This window comes from Silene latifolia, chromosome 8 (genome assembly GCF_048544455.1).
Source record: "Silene latifolia isolate original U9 population chromosome 8, ASM4854445v1, whole genome shotgun sequence".
Taxonomy (NCBI): domain Eukaryota; kingdom Viridiplantae; phylum Streptophyta; class Magnoliopsida; order Caryophyllales; family Caryophyllaceae; genus Silene; species Silene latifolia.
In genome coordinates, this window is record NC_133533.1 from 3,233,817 (window position 1) to 3,255,724 (window position 21,908).

The 21,908-nt window shown below is 34.5% G+C and overlaps 2 protein-coding genes across 2 annotated transcripts; both read right to left on the minus strand.

The window, feature by feature from the left end:
- Positions 1–331: 331 nt before the first annotated feature.
- Positions 332–5,370, minus strand: LOC141596036 (protein TRANSPORT INHIBITOR RESPONSE 1-like). Its single transcript, XM_074416034.1, has 3 exons — positions 3,857–5,370; positions 1,829–2,321; positions 332–1,322 (listed from the first exon to the last, which is right to left on the minus strand). Exons 1-3 carry the CDS (start codon positions 4,363–4,365, stop codon positions 558–560), a joined length of 1,767 nt encoding a protein of 588 aa, XP_074272135.1. The 5' UTR covers positions 4,366–5,370; the 3' UTR covers positions 332–557.
- A 9,130-nt stretch (positions 5,371–14,500) lies between these two features.
- Positions 14,501–21,099, minus strand: LOC141596037 (external alternative NAD(P)H-ubiquinone oxidoreductase B2, mitochondrial). Its single transcript, XM_074416035.1, has 10 exons — positions 20,837–21,099; positions 17,468–17,738; positions 17,191–17,385; positions 16,848–17,098; positions 16,429–16,651; positions 16,197–16,301; positions 15,684–15,956; positions 15,401–15,522; positions 15,077–15,205; positions 14,501–14,967 (listed from the first exon to the last, which is right to left on the minus strand). The coding sequence occupies exons 1-10, from the start codon at positions 20,923–20,925 to the stop codon at positions 14,880–14,882; spliced, it is 1,746 nt and encodes a 581-aa protein (XP_074272136.1). The 5' UTR covers positions 20,926–21,099; the 3' UTR covers positions 14,501–14,879.
- Positions 21,100–21,908: the final 809 nt, after the last annotated feature.

Genomic DNA, 21,908 nt, shown 5'->3' on the forward strand with positions numbered 1-21,908 from the left:
ACCGGCCCAACAAAGTTAGATTTGGATCCGGATACACATAATCGGTATTGGACCAACGTGGGATATAACCTGGATCTATTGCCATCCTCGAGTCCTCGACTCACTAGGTTGTTGTAAATGAGATTAGCCATCAAACTTTAGTCGGGTCGCTGCAGCTTCGTGTCCACCAGCTCAATAGTCTGCACATGAGCCAATAAATCGACACCATAACCAACCTATGTTCACCCATCTGAGTAACATCGACAGCCCAAACATAGTCGACAAATTTCACATCAAACCGGAGTTTCACTATCCGTCACTCTCCCCAGCAACATCTTACAGTTCTAAAAGGTTTTAGGTTTACAATGGTAAATTGGCAACAGGGTTTTATTTCAGGGGAAAAATTAGAAATTTACGTTACGACTGTCAATCAATCACTTTTAGCTTGGCCGCTGTAAAAATTAGCAAGTTCCACATACTGGCAGGTCAAAGAAATTACTACCGGATGGTAATTCTTTCCTAAGGTCACATAGAAAGAGTATGTAGGGATGAAAAGTTACCAAGCTAAGAAATTTACTTCAAAGTGTGAGGACGAAAGGCGGAGCATCTTTTCTCGGTCCAGCCACCGAACGATAGACATAAACTTTATCGGCATGACAGTCAATGCATTCATCAGTACTTTCATCATTGATAACCTCGACATTCAACCTAGGCATTTCCTTAGCCAATAGTTCGCATGCACTCATTGTTACATTGCATGCCGACATCCAGAGAGATCTCATCGACTCATATCTTTCTAATCCTGAAAGAAGGGCAGAATTACCGAATGGGCAGTCCCTTATCTCCAACCGTCTCAACTTAGGACAACCCGAAAGAACACATTGCATTGCTCGGTCACTACTTCCAGCAAAAGCAACTGAGAGAGTCTCAAGGTTCTTTGCATACTTCCCAATGTATTCAAAGGTCAAGTCGGTTAACAAACCAGAAACGGCTAGTCTTCTGAGCTTCTTACAACCTTTGACAACAGACCCGAAAGCCTCGTCCATCGGCTCATTGGTTAAGTGGTCGGGTTGACCCGGGTTCATGATGCACAGGCGAAAATGAGTGAATTCCGGGCAGTTTTTCACAATGGTTGCTACAGCAGCATTTGTCATTTGCCGGCAGAAATAGAGAACACATTTGAGTTTAGGGCATCCATATGAAACGGAAACAAAACCCGACTCAGTAACCCCGTGATCAATTTCCGCTTCAAAGGGACTTGCGGGAAAAACTCGTAGTTCTTCTAGTAACGGGCAGTTAGATCCAACGGTTTCCAAACCTTTATCTCCCACAGTATCCAGCACCTAACAAAAGTTAACAAAATTAGACCCAAGAACATTCGATACGATAAACTATATTAACACTTTAAACATCCCAGGACCAACATACATCGAAACAGAACTGCCTCAAAGCTAATGGACAAGTGGCAATAAATCGTAAGGAACCAAGGATTTACTAGAGATGACCGTGGAAAATCAACATGATCAGAAATATACAAAGTTACAAACTAAAAGGGTCATCGCCACACAAGGAAAGAGTCTTCATCATAGGTAGAGGTCATTCTGAACAGCTTGTTAATAGGTTTCTAGAACGTTAAGGCGGAAGGAGAAAAAAGTATCCTATTAACTTTATCCGGTGGGAATGGTCATATATCACTTACACGGCGCTCAAAGCCACCAGTTACCATTATTTAGTATTTCCTCTTTTTCAAAAATACACCATTTATTATCCAGGATAAAAGCGAGTTCAAAATCTAGGGAGTCAAATTCCCATTTTAAGAGTTATCTCAACTTGAAAGTAAGAAACCTACCCAAAGTCGGCGAAGATTCGGACAATGAGCAAGAAGTTGAGCAAGTTCATCGCATTGCAGAGCTGCATCGCTCAGATTCAAAAATGTCAGCATTGAGCATGCAGGATAAATAACAGGCAGATAGACTGAATTGGCATCCCACAATCCAGAGATAGTTTGAAGATTCCGGAAGTTATTAAATACACTCTCCAGGCTCGCATATTGGGAAAGGTGGAGCTCCTGTGAGAAGGAACCCGTCCCAAGCTGTGCCAACCACGGAGTATGGACAAGTAACCTTTGTAACTGCTCCAAGGTAATATTTTTGTTGACCTTCAAAGTCCTTAAAGATTTGCACCTAGCAACAAGTCTTTCAAGGGACGCAAAGCTTACTTCAGAGTTGAGATTGGAAAAGTTTAATATTTCCAGTGACGTGAAGTTTTCCGGAAAACAACTCAACCAGCTGCCACTACGGTCATCAATCCCATTTTCCTGAATGTCCAGCTCAACCAAGTTCCTGGTACATAAAATCAAATGTTTCAGCAAAGAAGTCTCTTAAACGTCAGATTCAGAACACATACACATAACAACTTAACAGCAATGTTGCGGTTCTTTCTAATGGAAATTAACAGTTATTCAACACAGTTCTCGATGCAATATTCGTGTCATTCAGAAAAAAACTGTTTGTATTGTTAACACAATTATAAGGTTTTGTACATCTGACACCCTCCTATCCCGCAATTTGCGAGAGCCCTTTAGGCATTGAGGTAATGCTATTGATGATGTATATCCTTCCCAATAGAAAAATCAAGTCACTTGTGAGCAATGAATTATTTGATATATTTTACGTCCAAGCTTCAAGAATATCATACCAAACTTGCCTATAAAAGAAGTACGAACAATATATAGGACATCCCAAATAAATAAAAATAAGGGTACAAAATTTAAGAAATTCGGAGTAAACATGTATGGTATTTTTGTCGTTTACAATTTACATCATCTATCCAAAACAAGAAGTTGAGTACTTGGCAACAAGTTTGAAATGACAACATTTTCATCATGATGAGTTCGTTGAACTCGCAATCAGGAGACAATTCAAACAAATGTTGAAAATCCAACGTTATCCACAATTTCGACACAACCTTGTCATAGGTGAAGTTAACTCAACAGACAAGAATGACAGGATGTTGTCATGAGTGAGACAACTTCCTAAAAACAAAATTTCTCACTCAAATTAGAGAAGTGGCCGATTAATCTAACCCGTGTCGTCTTTTGTCAAATACTATCCTTTTGAGTCTTTTGCAATCACTTAAGCACAAATGAAACAAATAGACAAAGTGACCAAATAATTCTGGCATAAAACACAAATGTGTAACTTTCCAAAGCTAACATTTTAGGGGAGGGTTGGTTTAGGATAATACAATACCATTTCGGCTAGATTACATGCGGAATTAAGTTGGGAATACCTAACCACATTAAGGTGGATACCGACATTTAAGGGGATAACTACAGAACTTATAATCACAGATTAAGGCAAAAGTCCAACCAATAAAGATAGGGAGGAAAGAAAGAAGAACCGAAAAGGAAACACATACTAGTCTACATCTTACTAATGATGTAAAAAGAGGATGAATGCCAAATAAAGAAGGATAAGTCCATCCTTTTCGGGTACGACATTTACTAAACTGCATTCATACACTCCACAGCTACATTAACCAAACAAGTACGGAGTACTCCGAAGTAAATATCAATGATCAAACTACAGTTAGTCTTGCTTGTAACGGTTGTAAATTATAACGAAGGGATGGAAAACATCATCACCCTAAAAAAAGGTGTTGGTTTGGGTGGATTTATACTCTCGTTGTAAATTATTCTTGTTTACAACGGTTGTAAACAAGAATGTGTGAAATCCCAACTCAATCAACTGCACAGATCTATACTATACAGCACAATTAAACCATAAATCAGTAAAACAGAATCAAATACTCGTAAATTTATCGACAAAATCACGTATTCAAGCATTGGAGAAAAGGGGCAGTAAGAAGATCATACTTGCAATGAGTGGCAACAGCAGCAAGACCATCAGTACTGAATCCATCACAGCTAAGAAGAGAAATCCTCTTAAACAAAGGAAAAGACATAGCTAAAAACTCCAAACTTTCATCACAAATACTCATTCTTTTCAATCTAAGTTCCTCAAGAAATGGGTAAACTTTATGAAAACAAACAAGCCAAGGATGAATATCAGCACCCCAATTATCAGGAACTAAATTAAAATCAGAAAACCTAGGTTTTCCTTTTAAAATAACACTCCTAATATTTGGGAATCTTCTAGCAACAATTTCAGGTGTAACAGCATAACAATTACCAATAAACACATGTGTTCTACTCCATCTTTCAGCATTATACCAATCTTTACAAACTAATGAAACTGAACTTCTATCTTTGTTTGATTCCAACATTCCTAAAACATTTTCCAATACTTCATCAGGAAATGATGATATTCTTTGACTATTTTCATCTAAATCATATGATTTTTTTATTTTTTTTGAATCTAACATCTTTAAATTTGCTTAAATTAACAACCCCACTTAAATAAATCTTAAAAAATAACTAAATTTAACAACTTTATTGATAAAAACTTACAAATTTTAGGATAACAAACAAAATTAAGGGAGCTTTTTGACTATTTTCATCTAAATCAAATGATTTTTTGAGCTTTTTTGAATCTACCATCTTAATTTTTGCTCAAAACAAACCACCCCACTTACATAAATCTTAAAAAAACAACAAAACACAAGATTTAGGAAAACAAACAAAATTAAGGGGTTTTTTTGCTCTTTTTTGAATCTACCATCTTCAATTTTTGCACAAACAAACCACCCCACTTACATAAATCTTATAAAAACAACTAAATTAACAACTTTATAGAGATAAACACGCAAAATTTAGGAAAAGAAAGAAAATTAAGGGATTTTTTTTTCAAAGGATGAAGAGGGATTTAGATTAGATGAGGCTAATAATAATGAAAAGTTGGAAAATTTGTCAAAAATAATTAAAAAAGGATGAAAAGTAAGGGATATTAGGGTATGGACCCTACAAAAGAAGAAGTAGAAGCAGTGGTTGTACCTAAAGCACTAAGTGCTTTGTACTTAGGGGTTGAAAAAATGAAAATCTCTTCAATAAATTGAAAAACTATGATAAACCCAGTAATTATTTTCTTGAAACAATTATTGGGTTGTTCTTAAAAATTGAAAAAAAAAAGTAAAATCAAATGTGTAGTTTAGTGAACTCCATTGTTGAACAAAGGTTGAGGAAAATGGTATTGTTTGAAGAGTTAGATGAGCAAATTTAGAGGAATTAGAAAAGTGATTTGAGTGATTATATATATAGGATTAGAGGATTTTGATGAGGGAAGGTTAATGGAAGATGAGATCTGCCATGGGAGAAAGAGAATCAATTGATCTTGATGACATATAAAAAAGAGGGATTAGTAAGAAATTGAAATTGTCATGAGATGGAATAGTTTAATTTTGTTTTATTTTGTGTTAAAAAAATAAAGCAAATGAAAATTATTGAGTGAACGAAGAGAATAATTATTAGTCGGTTAATCTTGTATACTTCGTAATATGGTTTTACATTTATAATGGATACAATATAATCATGTTGTTAATGTTAAAATTAGTTATGATAACAAATCCTTTTATAATAAACTTGTGTTAGGGTCTCTTCTTTTTTACTGAAACTGTCTGAACTGAACTAAACTGAAATTAATAAAGCTTAACTGAAAAGAACTGAACTTAATAAAACTAAACTGAAATGAAGTAAGAGTTAATTTGTGAAGAGAAGAATTACACTGAACTGAAGTGATATTAAGTTCAAAAGAATATGGTCTTAGACTGTCTTAGACAAGTATGTGTGATTATTATTACTTGACCTTTTTTAATTAAATAAATAAAAATGGAGAGATTAGAAGGTAATTAAGAAGTTAATTGAATCTTTGAAGCATCCCAAAAGGCCAAAAGGGATGTGAATAATGTAATTGGTTCCTTCTCTCTCTTGTGTAAGCAAAAAAACAAAGCAAGGAGCTCCACTTAAATTTGATTATTGTTATTGGTTAATTTTGTTATTGTTAAGTGAATAAATAGTTGCAAGAAATGATAGATTGGTTTACTTTTGATTAGTTTACTGTTGTTATTTTTGTGTGGATTTGCTGTTTTCATCTCAAGATCTGTTGATTTAGATCCTATATTCCCACTTCAAGGTAAAAGTTGTCTTCAAAACTACCAACCTTGTGGACAATTGTGGTTGTATGATTAGAACATGGTGGAATTTCTAACCAATAAAATTGGTAAAATTTACGATTTGAGGATGGCAATCTACCTTCTACTCTCCCAATCACTTACAAATTTAGACTTGATAAATGGATCAATTGAGTCGGACGGTGGAATTTCTAACCAATAAAATTGGTAAAATTTACGATTTGAGGATGGCAATCTACCTTCTACTCTCCCAATCACTTACAAATTTAGACTTGATAAATGGATCAATTGAGTCGGACTTGGATCGGGTCAATTTCAGGTTGAGTCATTTCATGTCGAATCATTTCGGGTCAACTATTATCAAGTTATTTATGGATAATAATCAGTTTGCAACAATAAACATTCGGGTGGGATCAGTTCGGGTTCGGATCTAGTTTGAGTCTTGAGTTCGGGTGTCAGGTCGGGCCAATTTCGCCACATCTACTTAGAATATTGTATTTTTTGCTTGATCTTCATAGTCTATGGAGTATTAGTTTGAGCGCTCGTGAGAAACTAAAATCCTGTTATTTCTGACTTAATTTTAGCTCATTTTAATTTAGCTATATTCCATTCAGTTCAATCCAACTCACCACCATTCACTTCAGGTTAATTCAATTTTGTTTTACTTATGTACTTCTCCTTCATTCATTCAGCTAGACTCTATTTAATTTAGTTTAATTTATTTGAGCCAAATAGAATAGGACCTAAAGCGGGACGGTTGGAAAAAAAGGTTGATAACAACTTTCTTACGATTTATAGATAATAAAATAGGTATGGATATATTTATGATCATTTAATTATGTACTAAAGAATGAATAATACGAAGTATTGTTTACCATTTTAAGTGAACTCTACCATTTAGAGGTAATTTTTAAACTCTAGATGATCCAAATATAGTTACGAGCCAAAGTCTTTACTTTAATGAAGTAATTATCTCGAAAGTAGTAGAAGTTAAAATTAAATGAGGAGGGAAATTATTATTCTCATATGGAGTAACTCTATGTTCGGCATTAGTGAAGGTCTTGAAGAAAAGTGAATACTAGTAATTTTCATCCATAAGACCATAAAGGCCCTGTTCTTTTGAACTTAAATTCACTTAATTTAAGTTTACTTCAGATCCTATAAGTTCAGTTAAGTTCAGATTTTATAAATTCAGTTCAGATCCTATAAGTTTAGTTCAGTTCAGTTCAGATCCTATAAGTTCAGTTCGGTTCAGATCCTATAAGTTCAATTCAGATCCTATAAATTCAGTTTAGAAAAGTTACATATAGAGTATTATTTTTAAAAACCGATGTAAAAACATTTGAAATTATTAATTATTTGATACATATATACATTATTATTTTTAAAACAAAATTATCACTCTTCTCATTATTTTTTATCCTAATGTAACCGTAGTATATATAATGTATGAACAAACCACTGCATATAAAGCGGAAAAATGTTATTATCTTACATTCTTACCTTGTGTTTTAGACTATATTTTCTTATCAGTGTTCTCTCTTGGCTGCCCACTAATTTTTTGTAAATTTTTTGTTTAATCTCAATAAAAGTTTGCGGTTTTATAATAATAATAATAATAATAATAATAATAACAACAACAATAATAAAAAGTTGCGGTTTTATAATAATAATAATAATAATAATAATAATAATAATAATAATAATAATATTTAAGTTAAATTAATTTAAGTTAATTTAAATTCGGATCATGTAAGTTCAGTTCAGATCCTATAAGTTCGATTCGATTCGATTCGATTCGAATCCTATAAGTTCGATTCGATCCAATAAGTTCGATTCGATTCGATCCTATAAGTTCGATTCGATTCGAGATCCTATAAGTTTAGTTGAGTTCAGTCAGATCCTATAAATTCAGTTCAATTCAGATTAAATCCGTTTCAGTCCAAAAGAACATAGCCAAATAGGTAACTATTATAAATACCGTTTCTCTTCATTTTCACTCTGCACCACCACCTCCTCCTCTCTCTCTTTCTCTTTCTCTTTCTCTCTCTCTCTCAAGTACAATGGAGATGTTTTAAGATAACAAAAACACTTGGAACCAAAGATAGAAACTAGAAATTAATTAGTTTAGGATATTGAACACATTTAGTAGCCGAATCAGGTGAGGGCTATGTGAGGCTTTAGCAAGGACAATCATCCGTAAACAATGAAAAATTGGAAGTTCATTTGTAGTTAAAATTTTCGATATATATTTTTAGTTTACTCTATCACATCCCCTTATACTAAAAGAATAAAAAAACTGAAAATTTTTCCGCCTAAATGTTTTTAGCTAGAAATCGGGCCTAAGTGTCTAACTTTATCTAGATATGTATTGGACCTCATGTATGCCATTTATGTATCACAATATCTAATCAAACAACGCACTTTTATAGTTGGACCAAATGTATTTTATTCGTTATTATCTCATTAGTCCTATATGACTACTTAAATGTCGTAAATATTATATTTAAAACGTATGCAGATTTTATTCATATTATTAAAATCACTGTGTGCTTTTCACTTTTTTATTCTTTAAATTTTTTACTCCGTATATTGTAACAAAAATTACAAAAATAGTTATATGCTTTAAAAATAAGCATAAGTTTTTGAAATGCTAACAATCTTATTTTTTTTAATCATAAACTTATTCTGAGCAAAAATGTAAAATCACTCTATTTTAATTCTTTATATTTTTACACATTAATAATTGTAGATAATTAAAAATAAAATTCAAAGTTCATTTATATATTATTATTAACTCTAATTATTAAGTTCTCTACACATATAAATCTAAAATACCGTGCACTCGCACGGGCTCTACACTAGTCAGTATATCAAACCAACCTGAAAATTCTCGCCGCCTCTTTACATCAATTCATGATTCCGCCACTGAACTCAATATGAATGTGGTTATTCACCTTTTATATTTCATTCTACACAAATTCTCATTGAAGACGGATAGTGACATTTGTATTTTGTGAGAAAGCCACTATCCGTCTTCAGCTTGTGACGGATAGTAGCCGTCTTCAATGAGATGGACCGTTCATTCTATCATTCAATTTCTTGTCGTTATCCTTATAGAATCTTTCATACATGTAGCTCCTTCCCATCATTTAACCAAGTTTTTGCCTTTAGACAAACTAGATAGGCAGTGTTATACACCGTACGAGTATTTGTTTACTCGATCACCAAGTTAAGCTCTCGATTAACACAAAATACTTAAATGCATCCTTGAGTTGTGTTAATAACTGTTATTTCTACGAACATGCTACTATGGTGCCTAGCTAGTAGCTAGCTACACGAACTACATCATGCATTGTTGTTGGATGAACGGTATATTCTAACTCCGTGCATAATCTTAGTTATGTCGAGAAAAGGCGTGCCTGTTGTTGACCATTTAATAGTTCATGTATATTTCCATGAACAAATGATTATTAGGCCTTTTTATTAACTCAGTGATTAAGTGAAAGTATTTATACACAAAATTAGGTGTTCTTAATTTGATCCTCTTATATTGTATTTCAAAATACATTAAGGTAGTGTTTGGATATACGGAATTGATTTCATTTCCATGATTTCAATTGTAGAAATTGAAATGTTTGAATTCAATTCCAAATCCAAATCCAAAATTAAGTTTGGGAAACCCGTGGAATTGGAATTGAATTGGATGTTTTATATTTGAAAAAATTAAATATTGTCTCGAAAAATATTTGTGATCGGAAAAAATATCATAAATAAAAATATTGTGACGAAATTTGCGTCACAAAATAAAACGTAAGAAGTCATGGAATTGAAATGACTAGTATATGGTAGGTATTTAGAACCCCAAATTTTAACTAGTTTGGAATTGATACGGAATTGAGTCAATTCCAATTCCAAATTCTAGGGGTTCCCAAACACTTGAAATATTTTAATTCTGGAATTCAATTCCAATTCAAGGTTCCCAAACATAGCATAATGGTAATCTGGTATATTTAATGATAATCCAAGGATATCAACAAAACTAACACCGACACCTAAACAACATAAAAAGTCTATTTTTTTTCCTAATTATCCTATAGCTTTGCTCATCTTCATCACAATACCATTTGCGTAATAGTACTCCTAAACTTTTTCTTTTGGCATTGTTATTTTTTGTTAGGTACAACCGTACAAATGATACATGCGAGATGGTAATACTTAAACTCATTATCATCTGATGATAACTTATAATGATCTTTTTAATAACATTTAATTCAGTCACTTGTAATTCATACTCCGTATTAATTAGCTTCCTAATAATTCCACCACCAAAACATAAACGATAAACGTAATAAATTGTTATCGACATAACACTACCAAAAATCAGATACTAGACTGTTCGATTGTGCATGTAAACCAAAGCAGTCACCCATTGCCATTTCCCCTAGTACCACCCAGTATCGACCAATGATCATTGATTCATTATCCGCCATACCCTCGTCACCACCACCGTGTAACAACCGATAGTTGTCCTAACAAAAATCATAACAATAATAATCGTAATAATTAGCCACAAAGAACCTTACATTATGGTGTAATATAGTGTAGGTTAATTAAAGTTGATTAGCCGTCCCGCGTTAAGAATAACATGGGAAGTTTAAGTTAATAAGCTCTACTGAAATGGTGGCTCAATCTAGCTGGTCACCTGACACAACCGTGTGCAATCATGTGACTAATCACGTGCTTACCTCACCCGCACGAGTGCAAGTTTAATGACCCCTCACTATTTCCTAAAACACTAATTAAGTTTAATTTAATTTAATTTAATTTAATTACTTAATCGTACTATTAGTCTTAATTTGGATCTTATTTGTTTTTAGATTGATAATATTGTTAATTTGAGCAAAAATGACGTAACGTCGAGGAGAAAAGTTAGCAAATTCTCGTATAATTAGTCTTATGTAAAACCGATTTATCCATAATTCCATGCAATACGAAGTAGCAGTTTTTGGTGAATACCAATCGGTTTTACCTGGATTCGAGTAAGATAGGATCATTAGGACGGTAAAGTTCTTCCTCATGATCAGTTTTAACATTGTTGCATTCTCATGGCTTGAAGGCCTTGAACCCAAGACATTTGGTTAAATATAAGCTTGAACAACCCGAAAAGCATATGTCAACTAGATTAGTCAGTTAAGTTATGAGAGGTAATGCTCATGAGCTGGGTTAAAATATCCTCAACACCAAAATCGCCCTTGTGACTCCCTTTTGTACCAAGGAAAATAATATTATGCACCAATAAGAGCGTTGTATGTACGACTTAAACTGAACTTAATCTATATTATGCACAACCATGTAGTATCATACAATGGCCTGAAAGGCTGAGATAGAATCAATGGCGAAGTTAGGATTTGAATTTAGGGGGTGCGAGAGATTTTAGGGGAGCGAATAATAAGTAATAATATAAGGTACGTGTAAACAAAAATCGAAAAATTTAACTAAGGACTTCAAAAACTCCACCACTAGTGACTAGACATTAAAGATTTAAAAAACCGATTATATACAACGATCTTATACGAGTGTTTTGTTATTTTCTAACTAGTAGGGAGGTACCGGAGTAGTAGTATGAGATAAGAAACAGCTGGTAACAGATTGTTATTTTTGGGGTTTGAAGCAAGCATGACTTTATTAATTATCTTAGTACTTGCACGTAGGGTGTTCAATTTAATTATGGTGTAATTATTATCATATTATGGATCTTAATTAGCTTTATTATTGATGCTAATGCATGTTAATGAGCTATGAGATACGACAAAAGAAAGTTTTAGTTACAAACTTACAATTCACAAAAGTGAGTAAAGGGGAGATATATCTTTTACTTAGCAATAGAGGAAAGTAAATAAATTATTAACTCCTCTAAAGGGCGGAATTATAATCTGTTATTAAGAGACGGAAAATTTTCAACAAAACTAGTATAGAACAAGTTAGATAAGAAAAAAAAAATTCAAATTAGAACTAAGAATATCAAATTTTCCATTATTCTAGTCGATATGACTGTCCCTGGTAGCATTTTGAAGCTCCCTCATTGAATCCAATAATAACTTTGATAAAAAAACACAAAGGAATTAATTCGTTACTTTCGAATTGAAATCAATAAGGCAAAAATATTGAATATTAGGAAAATGTACAAACGAACTAATTAAGTTTACTGTCGACCTACGTTTTAAAAAGCAAAATGAGCAAATTCATGAGCTACCTTAATAAAGCTTCCATGCACAAACAAAAGGGAATAGCTAGACTCGAACTAATTACACAACGACAAATGTCATTGTAATTTGTAAATTAGAAATATACCACTTCACCTAATAATAATTAATTAGTCTTGCTGAAGACGGGTTGGAGCAAGTGACGAATAATGTCACTCACAAAATGGATAGGGGGATAAGGTGGGGCCACCCTCATATGCTTCTCTCTCCTCTATTTAGGTCATTTGTGAAAGAAAATGGTATCCGTCACTCATTTGTGACGGATACGTCCTGTCACAAATGAGATTTTGTGAATAATAATTTATGGTCGTTTATAGAAAGAGTGAAAATGATGGTAACCTCGTTGCCCGGCCCCTACTGTTTTACCATTTTTGGCTTTGTTGAAAATCAGTAGTGCCGTAATTCATAATTTACAAGTTACTTTTACGAAATTTATTCAACGGCACAATGCATGCATCTATATGTAACTATGTAAGTGCTTTACACCTAGATGTTTATCATAATATGATCATTATTTAGTCCTTAATATTTAGGTAATGGAAATATATAGTCCACTAATAGTTTTTCAGATCAATTCAGAAGAGAAATGAGATTGATACAATGATACATTAAAGTTATACTCCCTCCGTACCAATCCAAAGGTAACATTGACTAAAATGGCACTATTTATCGTCATAGGGAATCTTCGATATTATTCTTAATCTAGAAGACAAAATATAGTCATGTGAGATCTTATTTGATTTATTGTCATGAATACTATAAGAATTCGATTTTTTATAATTTTTAATAATGTGTAACTAAAGATATTCACGTTGCAAAACGTGTCTCGGCAAGTGTGAAAAAGTCAATGTTACCTTTGGATTGGTATGAAGGGAGTACTACTTATAATAGAGCGAGACAAGTGCTCTGCAATCTTATCAATCCGTTATTTCTGTTAAAAAATGGAGAGAATCTCAATTGGCTGATTTGCTCTAGTTAGTTCTAGACCTGTCAAAACTGACCCAACTCAAATAGCATGACCCGTAACAGAATTGAGAACTCGAATCACAAAGCCGCCTAAATTGACCCGAACTCATTCAAGTCGGTTCAAACTATTATTATCGAAAATCCAATATTATCCCTAAATAACTTGAAAAATCCACCAAAAAATGATCTGAATCGAGATAACTCGACTCAAATTAACCGGACCTAATTCCTATTTACATCCTACGGAGTATCATTCAAATCAGTTAGTCTTGCTGAAGACGGGTCGGAGCAAGTGACGGGTAATGCCACTCACAAAACGAATAGGGGGGACAAGGTGGGGGCACCCCATGTACTTCCATCTCTCCTCTATTTGAATCATTTGTGAGAAAAAATGGTATCCGTCACTCCAAAGTGACAGATACGTGCCATCACAAATGAGAATTTGTGCATTCAAATATGGCCATGTTCGACCAATGGTGTGGAATGAATATAGTGTCCAATAAGCAAACGAATGTAAAGAGCAAGTACCAATAGCGTGACCGAGTTACCTGAAGCCAGTTTGCCACCTATTTTCTCATCTGCCCGACTGCCCGACACTTCTTTTGTCGTTTATGTAACTCAATCAAACATTTTGTCAAAATCTTGGCTCCTTATTTTACCCCTTTGGTAATTGACTTGTTTTTTGTCCTGTGGATTTGGTTGTGGTGTCTTATCATGCAATTTTTGCTTTTTGTCTCGATATGCGTGATTAAGAACGAGTTTTAACTTGAGTTGATTTGTAGTTGATTCGTAAGGATGTGCAAAAATAAGTAGAGGAGATCAAGAGATTTTGAATTTACAAACGGTTGTAATCTATTTGATTTTTGTCTCGATACGCGTGATTAAGAAAGTTTTAACTTATTTCTAATTTGTAATTGATTGGTAGGTGGGATGTATAATACTGTAATGTGTAAAAATAAGTAGAGAAGAAATTGAATTTACAAACGGTAATAATGAATCATTTATGCTATTTCCTTTGGAAGGGGTCGGAATTTGATTGAAACATCTTTAAACGATAATCATGATTTTGCAGGATGAATATATAGGATACTAAACGAGGAATGAGACTTGCAATATGCGTCATAAACTCGTAATAATATGCCTCCTCAATTCACCAGGTCATGCCTAACAACTCGACTCATTCAAATCAAGCAACTGAAGGCTAATTCCAAACAAGAGCTACAAAATTTTAAGAAGGAACGACAGCCGAACAATTATACGTTCAAATAACGAGATACGACAAACTAACTTTGCCGATCATATTCATTTGTTTCCATTATAACATTCAAAACTCATGATGACAATGCATCTTAAGTATCCTAACAGCAAGATTATAATTCTTATGCAAAAGAGACCAAAAGGTAATGGTATCGAGACATGATTCCCGCTAAAGGGTTAAAAACATCAACTTCGAACAAAATTTGCCAGCTTAAAGGCGATATCAGCATAGAAAAAAAAAATTCGAGTCACTAGATTATATTTCCAAATCAATGTGTCGTATTGTACTTTTACCGTTCACTGCTTTGACGATCATTAAGTGATTTAGATGCCGCTGGAATCCCTGCCCCACATGAAACGCCTGATCCAGTCTCCAACAACCACGGCTCTAGTACGCGCGCTAATTTGCATGCTGAAATATGCAAGTAACTTATTAAGTTACTCCGTATTATCTTATCGACTTGACACATAAGATTAATGACATGAATAAAAGGGTAAGAAGAGATAAAGAGTTTGAGTACCTTGCATAAGCAGAGTACCACAACCATTGCGTGCTGTGCCCAATAGAAACACCGTCTCCGGGTAGCTGAGGTATCTGAGCAGCTGCTTGCTCTCCTCCCAGTGGCGCAAATTGGCCTAAATGCTTATACCTGTCATTAGCTAGCAAAGTCAGTATCCGAACTTTTGAGGACTTAAACTGTATATCGAATTTCTTGTGTTTTTGAGCAAACACGCGTTTACTTTCTGGTTGATATCACCTCAGCAGTGGATCATTCGCGTAACAGTTAATTTGGTAGTACAACTTAACAAGAGAGAAAAAAGATGCTACAATTATAGAACATTACCTAAAAGGCTTGAAACGATGGCGACCATCTTGTCTGATTCTTATCGGGCCTTCGGGAGTCTTTTCACATTTATCCATGCGATTGAAACAGTCAGCGAGATAGCGACCTTGCTGATCAGCGACCTGTGACAAGATTCAAGGTTATAGGCAGTGATTTAGCCATAATAAACAAGAGCCGAATGAGATGTACTATTGAGTGTTGACTATTTCTGATTCCGATCTTGCAATCTCGCATAAATGTTGACTATTCCTAATTCTGGTTTCGAGATTGAGGGAGGCTTTACCTGAGCAGTTGGAGGAAGATTTTTCATTTGAGTGTCAACTTCTGAAAGGGCAGATCTGAATTCTTCGATGTTCAATTCAACTGCTTCCTTTTTCGCATCTCCTTTGGTATCTTTCATGAGGTCAACAATACTCTTCATTTTCTTATTCTTGAGATAAATTTCAATTTGAGGGTATCTTTCGAGTACATCCTTAACGACTTCCTGCATTTCCTTCACCGTTAGAGTGCCAGAATTATCCTTGTCGGCTTTCTGGAAAATCTCAGTAATATCTTCCTGTAAAAAGAAAAAGGTCAGTTTAATAGATATCCAAAGAGCTGTCAAAAGACTCAACTGACTCTAGTCATTCAGTGAAGTCAGTGTGCTGAAAGAACAAAAGAGTAACATGAACCTACTACAAATATTTCCTGCTTACTTTCTCGCCCTTGAAATGTTAATAATGGATGGCCAATATTCACAATATGAATCAACCCTCTAATTTTAAACTCGAAAATGTAGAAGCTAAGATGCACGTACCATGACTTTTCGTTGTACTATAGTTGCGCAATCACCCAGAGCATATATGTCACGTGTTCCCTCCACTCTTAGCCACTCATCAGTTCCCAGGACGCGCCTGTTGGCCTACAATTGAAAGTAAATTATGGTTTACGCTATGAAGTAACTGAAATCCGGAAGCCCAAGTGAACTTTTGAGTAGCTCAATGACAAATTCAGATTAACATGCAAATTGTGACATAAAAGGCACATACTTGTCCAACTTTACTCATGAAGTCCCTTATCACAGGGCGAGTTCCGATTCCAGTAGACCAGACCATCATTCCATATGGAAAGGATGTTACTTCCCCACCATTCTTGAGTGCTTTAGTTGTTATTTCTGTGTCAGTCACTTTCGTAACCATTGAACCTGTTTTCAGGTCTATACCATCTCTTTGAAACTTCTTTTCAGCAAATTCAGTAATCCTTTTGTCAAACCTGCAGCAAGTAAACAAAATATGAACACTCATACAAGTTTTACACGCATAAATAGACAGTCTTCCCAAACACCGAGTGACAGTAAGCAATTAGTGCTTTAGGTAAGGAAGATATGAAGATATCTAGTGACTTTAACAACCCATAAACAATGAAAAGGAAGAAAAATAGCTGTAAGTACAAAAGAAACAGCTCTTACATATTCAAAATATGATCTGTTGCTTCAAGAAGTGTTATCTTGACAAAATCCTTTACTGTAGGATACAATCTCCCCAAATCATCATGCACATAGTCATGAAGTTCCGCAGCAAACTCAACTCCGGTAGGTCCACCACCAACAATAACAAAGTGAAGTATTTTCTTCCTCTCTTCATCAGTGAAGGTGGACAGGGCAGCCTTTTCGAAACAATCAGTGATGCTACGTCGAATTTTTAGGGCGTCTTCCACCTCCTGTAAATGTGATTCAAGAAGTCAGTAAATTTCGACACTGAGTTAAGGTGTGATTTCTTTGAGATATAGTTATACAAACAAAAACTATTCACCTTTAGAAAGTGGGCGTTCTCCTCTACGCCGGGAATGTTGAAAGTGTTGGATTGAGCTCCCATAGCAATGACAAGGTAGTCATATTCCACAGAAAATTCACCTTTCCCATTCAAAGTCGATCGACAGTTTACCTTCTTGTTAACAGGATCGATGCTTAAGCATTCAGCTTCTTGCAAGACAACATTTGAACCTTTCTGCCAATAACAATAAAAGGAAACTCAGAAGCTAGGGTTGAGATAAACTAAACAATAAGTCATTTTTGAAGTTCGATTTTACCTTCCTAACAATTTTCCTGATTGGCTCAACAATACTACGGGCCTCAACCGTGCCAACTGTAACACTTGGAAGCAAAGGCGTGAATGCAAAGTAATTCCGAGGGCTGATAATTTCAATGTCATATGAAGGATGCTTAAGTTGTTTCAAGAAACTGGTACCAGCCCATCCAGTACCAAGCACTACCACCTTCTTTTTCTTAAAATCAGGCGCAGAGACAATGGCATTATATTCTTTTGCATCGGAATATGCCAACAGACCTTTACCACTTCCACTGACAGAAATCAAATTAATCAAAGAGAAAAAAAAAAAACATTACAAGGGGATCAAAATATCATAAGCAGATCAAGGTAAATATCACAAACAAAGAGAGCATAAATTATATATTACACCATGGAGCACCATCAATATCAAAGTCCCGCAAACAAATTGTCACAAAGGCTACAATTAACTGAGAATTGACAACACGAAAAAATAACAAGTGACTATTTTCTTCAAAGGGGATGCAGTCATTCATCCTCGATTCATCTAGTTGGCAATTTGGCAAACCAAACAACCCGAAATATCCTTAATTGTACAAAACGCATATCAACCATCTAATGTTTGCTGAATGCTTATAGTTATGGACCAAAAGGCAGAGTAAAATAGCGCAACATGAGTCTGTATACAACTTGAATCTAAGGGAACTAGAAACGCTGTAACCAGGCAACTTAACATGTTCCCTAGAAAAAATATCTCTGTAGCTACCATTTCGAGTGGAAAAGGAAATCACAGAGAATGAAACATAATGGAAAATTATACACGTCGAGAAAACAAATCCACGGTTGACATCTGAAAGATGGCTTTACAAGTATACATTATGTTATACTTTAATAATTCTGTTCTATACCATCAATAGACAGCAGAGTAAAATGCGGCCTTAAGCAGTACTTCTGTTCTAACGGTTCTAAGACTTAAGAAGACTATTTCAGACAACAAGCCTACAATCCTTTCTTCTGAGAATGACTAACCGGTAAATCAGCTACTCTGTATAACACACAAGGCAACACTAAACTTCTGTCGTTAAACAGACTATACAGTACAAAGCTACACAAGCTACAGTGAGAATCATCAAAATTGATCTCAGATCACCTATTCTTCGCAAATATTCTTGCGAGGCTGTGATTTCACCAATTACAGCAACAAGCAACATCTACATACATGATTTTGTACCTTTAGACATGATCTCGTTATCTATTAGACTCGTTATCTATTAGACCCCTCGCCTGAACAGCATCACCGGTTCACGTAAGTATTGGATCACCGAGTCTAGAATGAGGATACAATATTACAATAATTACATTAACCGGTGATGAAGTTTACCATGACCGCATTAGGGCGATGTTGACTGCATTTAGCGAGATTAGGCCGCGACAACCTATAACGCGACTGCGACCTAAACCGACATTTTAACACTATTAAGGTATATCTATTATTTTCTCGATAAATTAGACACGTGTTGCCAAACATTCAATACTAAAACAGAGAACCTAATACTAGTATACTACACGTCTAAACCAGCCTGTAAAACATGGGCTCTTGCCAAACTTATTCACGGAAAAAGACAATGAAATATCATTAAAAAGGTAACATATCAATTAATACTATTAATATTTCAAAAATGGCAGAGTAAAATAACGCAACATGAGTCTGTATACAACTTGAATACAAGGGAACTAGAAACGCTGTAACCAGGCAACTTAACATGTTCCCTAGAAAAACCATCTCCGTAGCTACCATTTCAAGTGGAAACGAAAATCACAGAGATAGAAACATAACTGAAAATCATACAGGTCAACAAAAAGAAATCCATCTTTGACATCTGAAAGATGGCTCTACAAGTATACATAAATACTTCCCTAGTTCCCTGTCATACTTTATTATTCTGTTCTATACCTTCAATACACAGCAGAGTAAAATGCGGCCTTAAGCAGTATTGCTAAACTTAAGAAGACTATTTCAGACAACAAGCCTACAATTTTTTTTTTCTGAGAATGACTAACCGGTAAATCAGCTACTCCGTATAACATACAACGCAACACTAAACTTCTGTCGAACTGTCGAAACAGATTATACAGTACAAAAGCTACAGTGAGAATCATCAAAATTGATCTCAGATCACCTATTCTTCGCAAATATTCTTGCGACTTTGGGAGGCTGTGATTTCACCAATTACAGCAACAAGCAACATCTACATACATGATCTCATCATCTATTAGACTCCTCATCTCATTTTTGCACTTCCTCGGAAATTCCAATTCACATGAATTTGGAAAGCAACCAGAGAACCCTTTGACGTATGTCATGAACAGTTCTATTAACGATTAGATTCGATTGTAGTTTCTTATTAATAGAATGTGTTGTCAATTCCAATTCTCTTATTGATACCGGCATAAACGACATGTTACACCAGGTACACTATAGTTTTAAATTACGGCCAAGACACCGATATGCAACCGAGTTATAAAGGTTATGAAGTTACCATGATGTTGCCGGCATTTAACGAGATTAGGTTGATAACGCGACAGCGACCTAAACCGACATTTTAACGTATACCTATTATTTTCTCGATAAATTAGACACGTGTTGCCAAACATTCAATACTAAAGCAGAGAACCTCATACTACACGTCTAAACCAGACTGTAAAACACAGGCTCTTGCCAAACTTATTCACGGAATAAGGCAATGAAATATCATTAAAAAAAGTAACATATCATTCGACGAATCTTGAAATTATCATTTAAATTGCCAGATTTTAACCATTTCTAAAATAATCAACCGAGTAATGATGTCAAACAATTGCATAATTAATCTAGTTGAGCACATTTCAACCTCAAAAAATTAAATAATACAGAGTACGAGATTTATGCATGATAAATAAATCTCCAAATATTTAGGAGATTTATTCCGTTAAAAGAAATCTCCGTATATATTTCGAGAACATTTTATGCATATTACCTAAATATGTCCAAAATCATAACATAAATCAATTTAACCTAATTACATGTCAAAATGCATAAGATTAGTTATATAATTCGCATTTAGATTAAAATCTCATGAAATTCAAAAGCCTAATAATTAAATAAATAAATAAATAAAAACATTAAATCAACAATAATCAACATACATTTATCAATTTCAACAAAATTGAAAAATCAACAATAATCAACATGCATACACGATTCAATTTCAACAAATCTGACAGAATTACGAGCAAAACAAAGAACTAAAGCATAATTCGATCATTTACGATTTAATCACAAATACAAAGCGTAAACAAAACAACATAATTTACAAAAAATAAAAAATAAAAACAGAGAGCGAAGAATTACACGACGGTGACGATTACGAGAACCGTGGAAAGCTTAGGATAATTACGGAAGGGTCTAGAAGCTTTCTCGAAGAACGCATTATAACTCATTTTTTAGAGAGAGGATTTAGAGAGAGAAGGAGAGGGAATACTAGTTACGGCGTTGTGCAGTTACGGTGGTTACGATGAAATGAATTCGCCTATATTTTTGGAGGTATAAAGGACGTGAAAAGAACGCTTTTTATTTGTGTGAAGATATTTTGACTTATTATTAATTTATATTTTATTGGATTTTGTATTTTTGTGATGGCTTGTTGATCAAGGAAATTAGACGCGTGGGCTTTTTTTTAGGGAATGTGTGGTGGTATATGCGTGGGCTACGGAGCGTGCTAGAGGTAGTAAAGGTGACCCGATCTCGATGACCTAATTTGATAAGTTTGACCCGAGATTAAAAAAGATGGATTCGTTTTTTACTCGACATACTTGAATTGGACTTGAATTTAACTCGATGACCTGAACTAAACTGCCCCGAAATGTATGTGTGGGCTAGCTATGGCCCGTACTAGAGCGGGTAAAAGATATTCGAGTTCTTTGTCTGATCTGGTATTGACCCTAAATAAAATAAATCTGGTAGTTCTGAGTTACAAATCGGATTGGGAAGTAACCTCCCATGAAATGATCGACTTAAAATACGACTCGGGTAGGAGATAACCTGACACGAAGTGACCTAAGCCAAATGGCCCTTTGCCGGGTTTAATGAGAGCCGCCTATAGTGTTTAATCAGTACATTGTTCGTTCACTTGAATTCATTACAAGTAAAAGTTAATTACCATTGAATAACAAAATTTTATGTGAAGTCACATTATAGTATTATACCAAAAAAAAGTTCTAAACAACCAATGGCAAATAATCTCATGTCAAAAAACTATTTAATTTCGATAAAAATATAAACATAAATCATTAGATTCCGTAAATTATTCACTCATATTTTAATTGTACTCTCTCCATTCGGTGCGCAATGACTTGACGGTGATGCCGGAAAATCGTACCAGCCGTCAGAATAGACGGCTAGGATACCCAAGCCAAACCAACCA

Bases quoted from the DNA above. Each gene is read 5' to 3' on its own strand.
- LOC141596036 (XM_074416034.1), bottom strand. From the start codon at position 4,365: ATGTTAGATTCAAAAAAAATAAAAAAATCATATGATTTAGATGAAAAT. The intron at 2,322-3,856 runs GTATGATCTTCT...TTTATGTACCAG, and splicing joins GCTGTTGCCACTCATTGCAA to GAACTTGGTTGAGCTGGACA. The intron at 1,323-1,828 runs GTAGGTTTCTTA...AACTTTTGTTAG, and splicing joins CGAATCTTCGCCGACTTTGG to GTGCTGGATACTGTGGGAGA.
- LOC141596037 (XM_074416035.1), bottom strand. From the start codon at position 20,925: ATGAGTTATAATGCGTTCTTCGAGAAAGCTTCTAGACCCTTCCGTAAT. The intron at 17,099-17,190 runs GTGAATAGTTTT...TCACATTTACAG, and splicing joins AGAACGCCCACTTTCTAAAG to GAGGTGGAAGACGCCCTAAA. The intron at 16,652-16,847 runs GTAAGAGCTGTT...TACTTGCTGCAG, and splicing joins ACAGATCATATTTTGAATAT to GTTTGACAAAAGGATTACTG.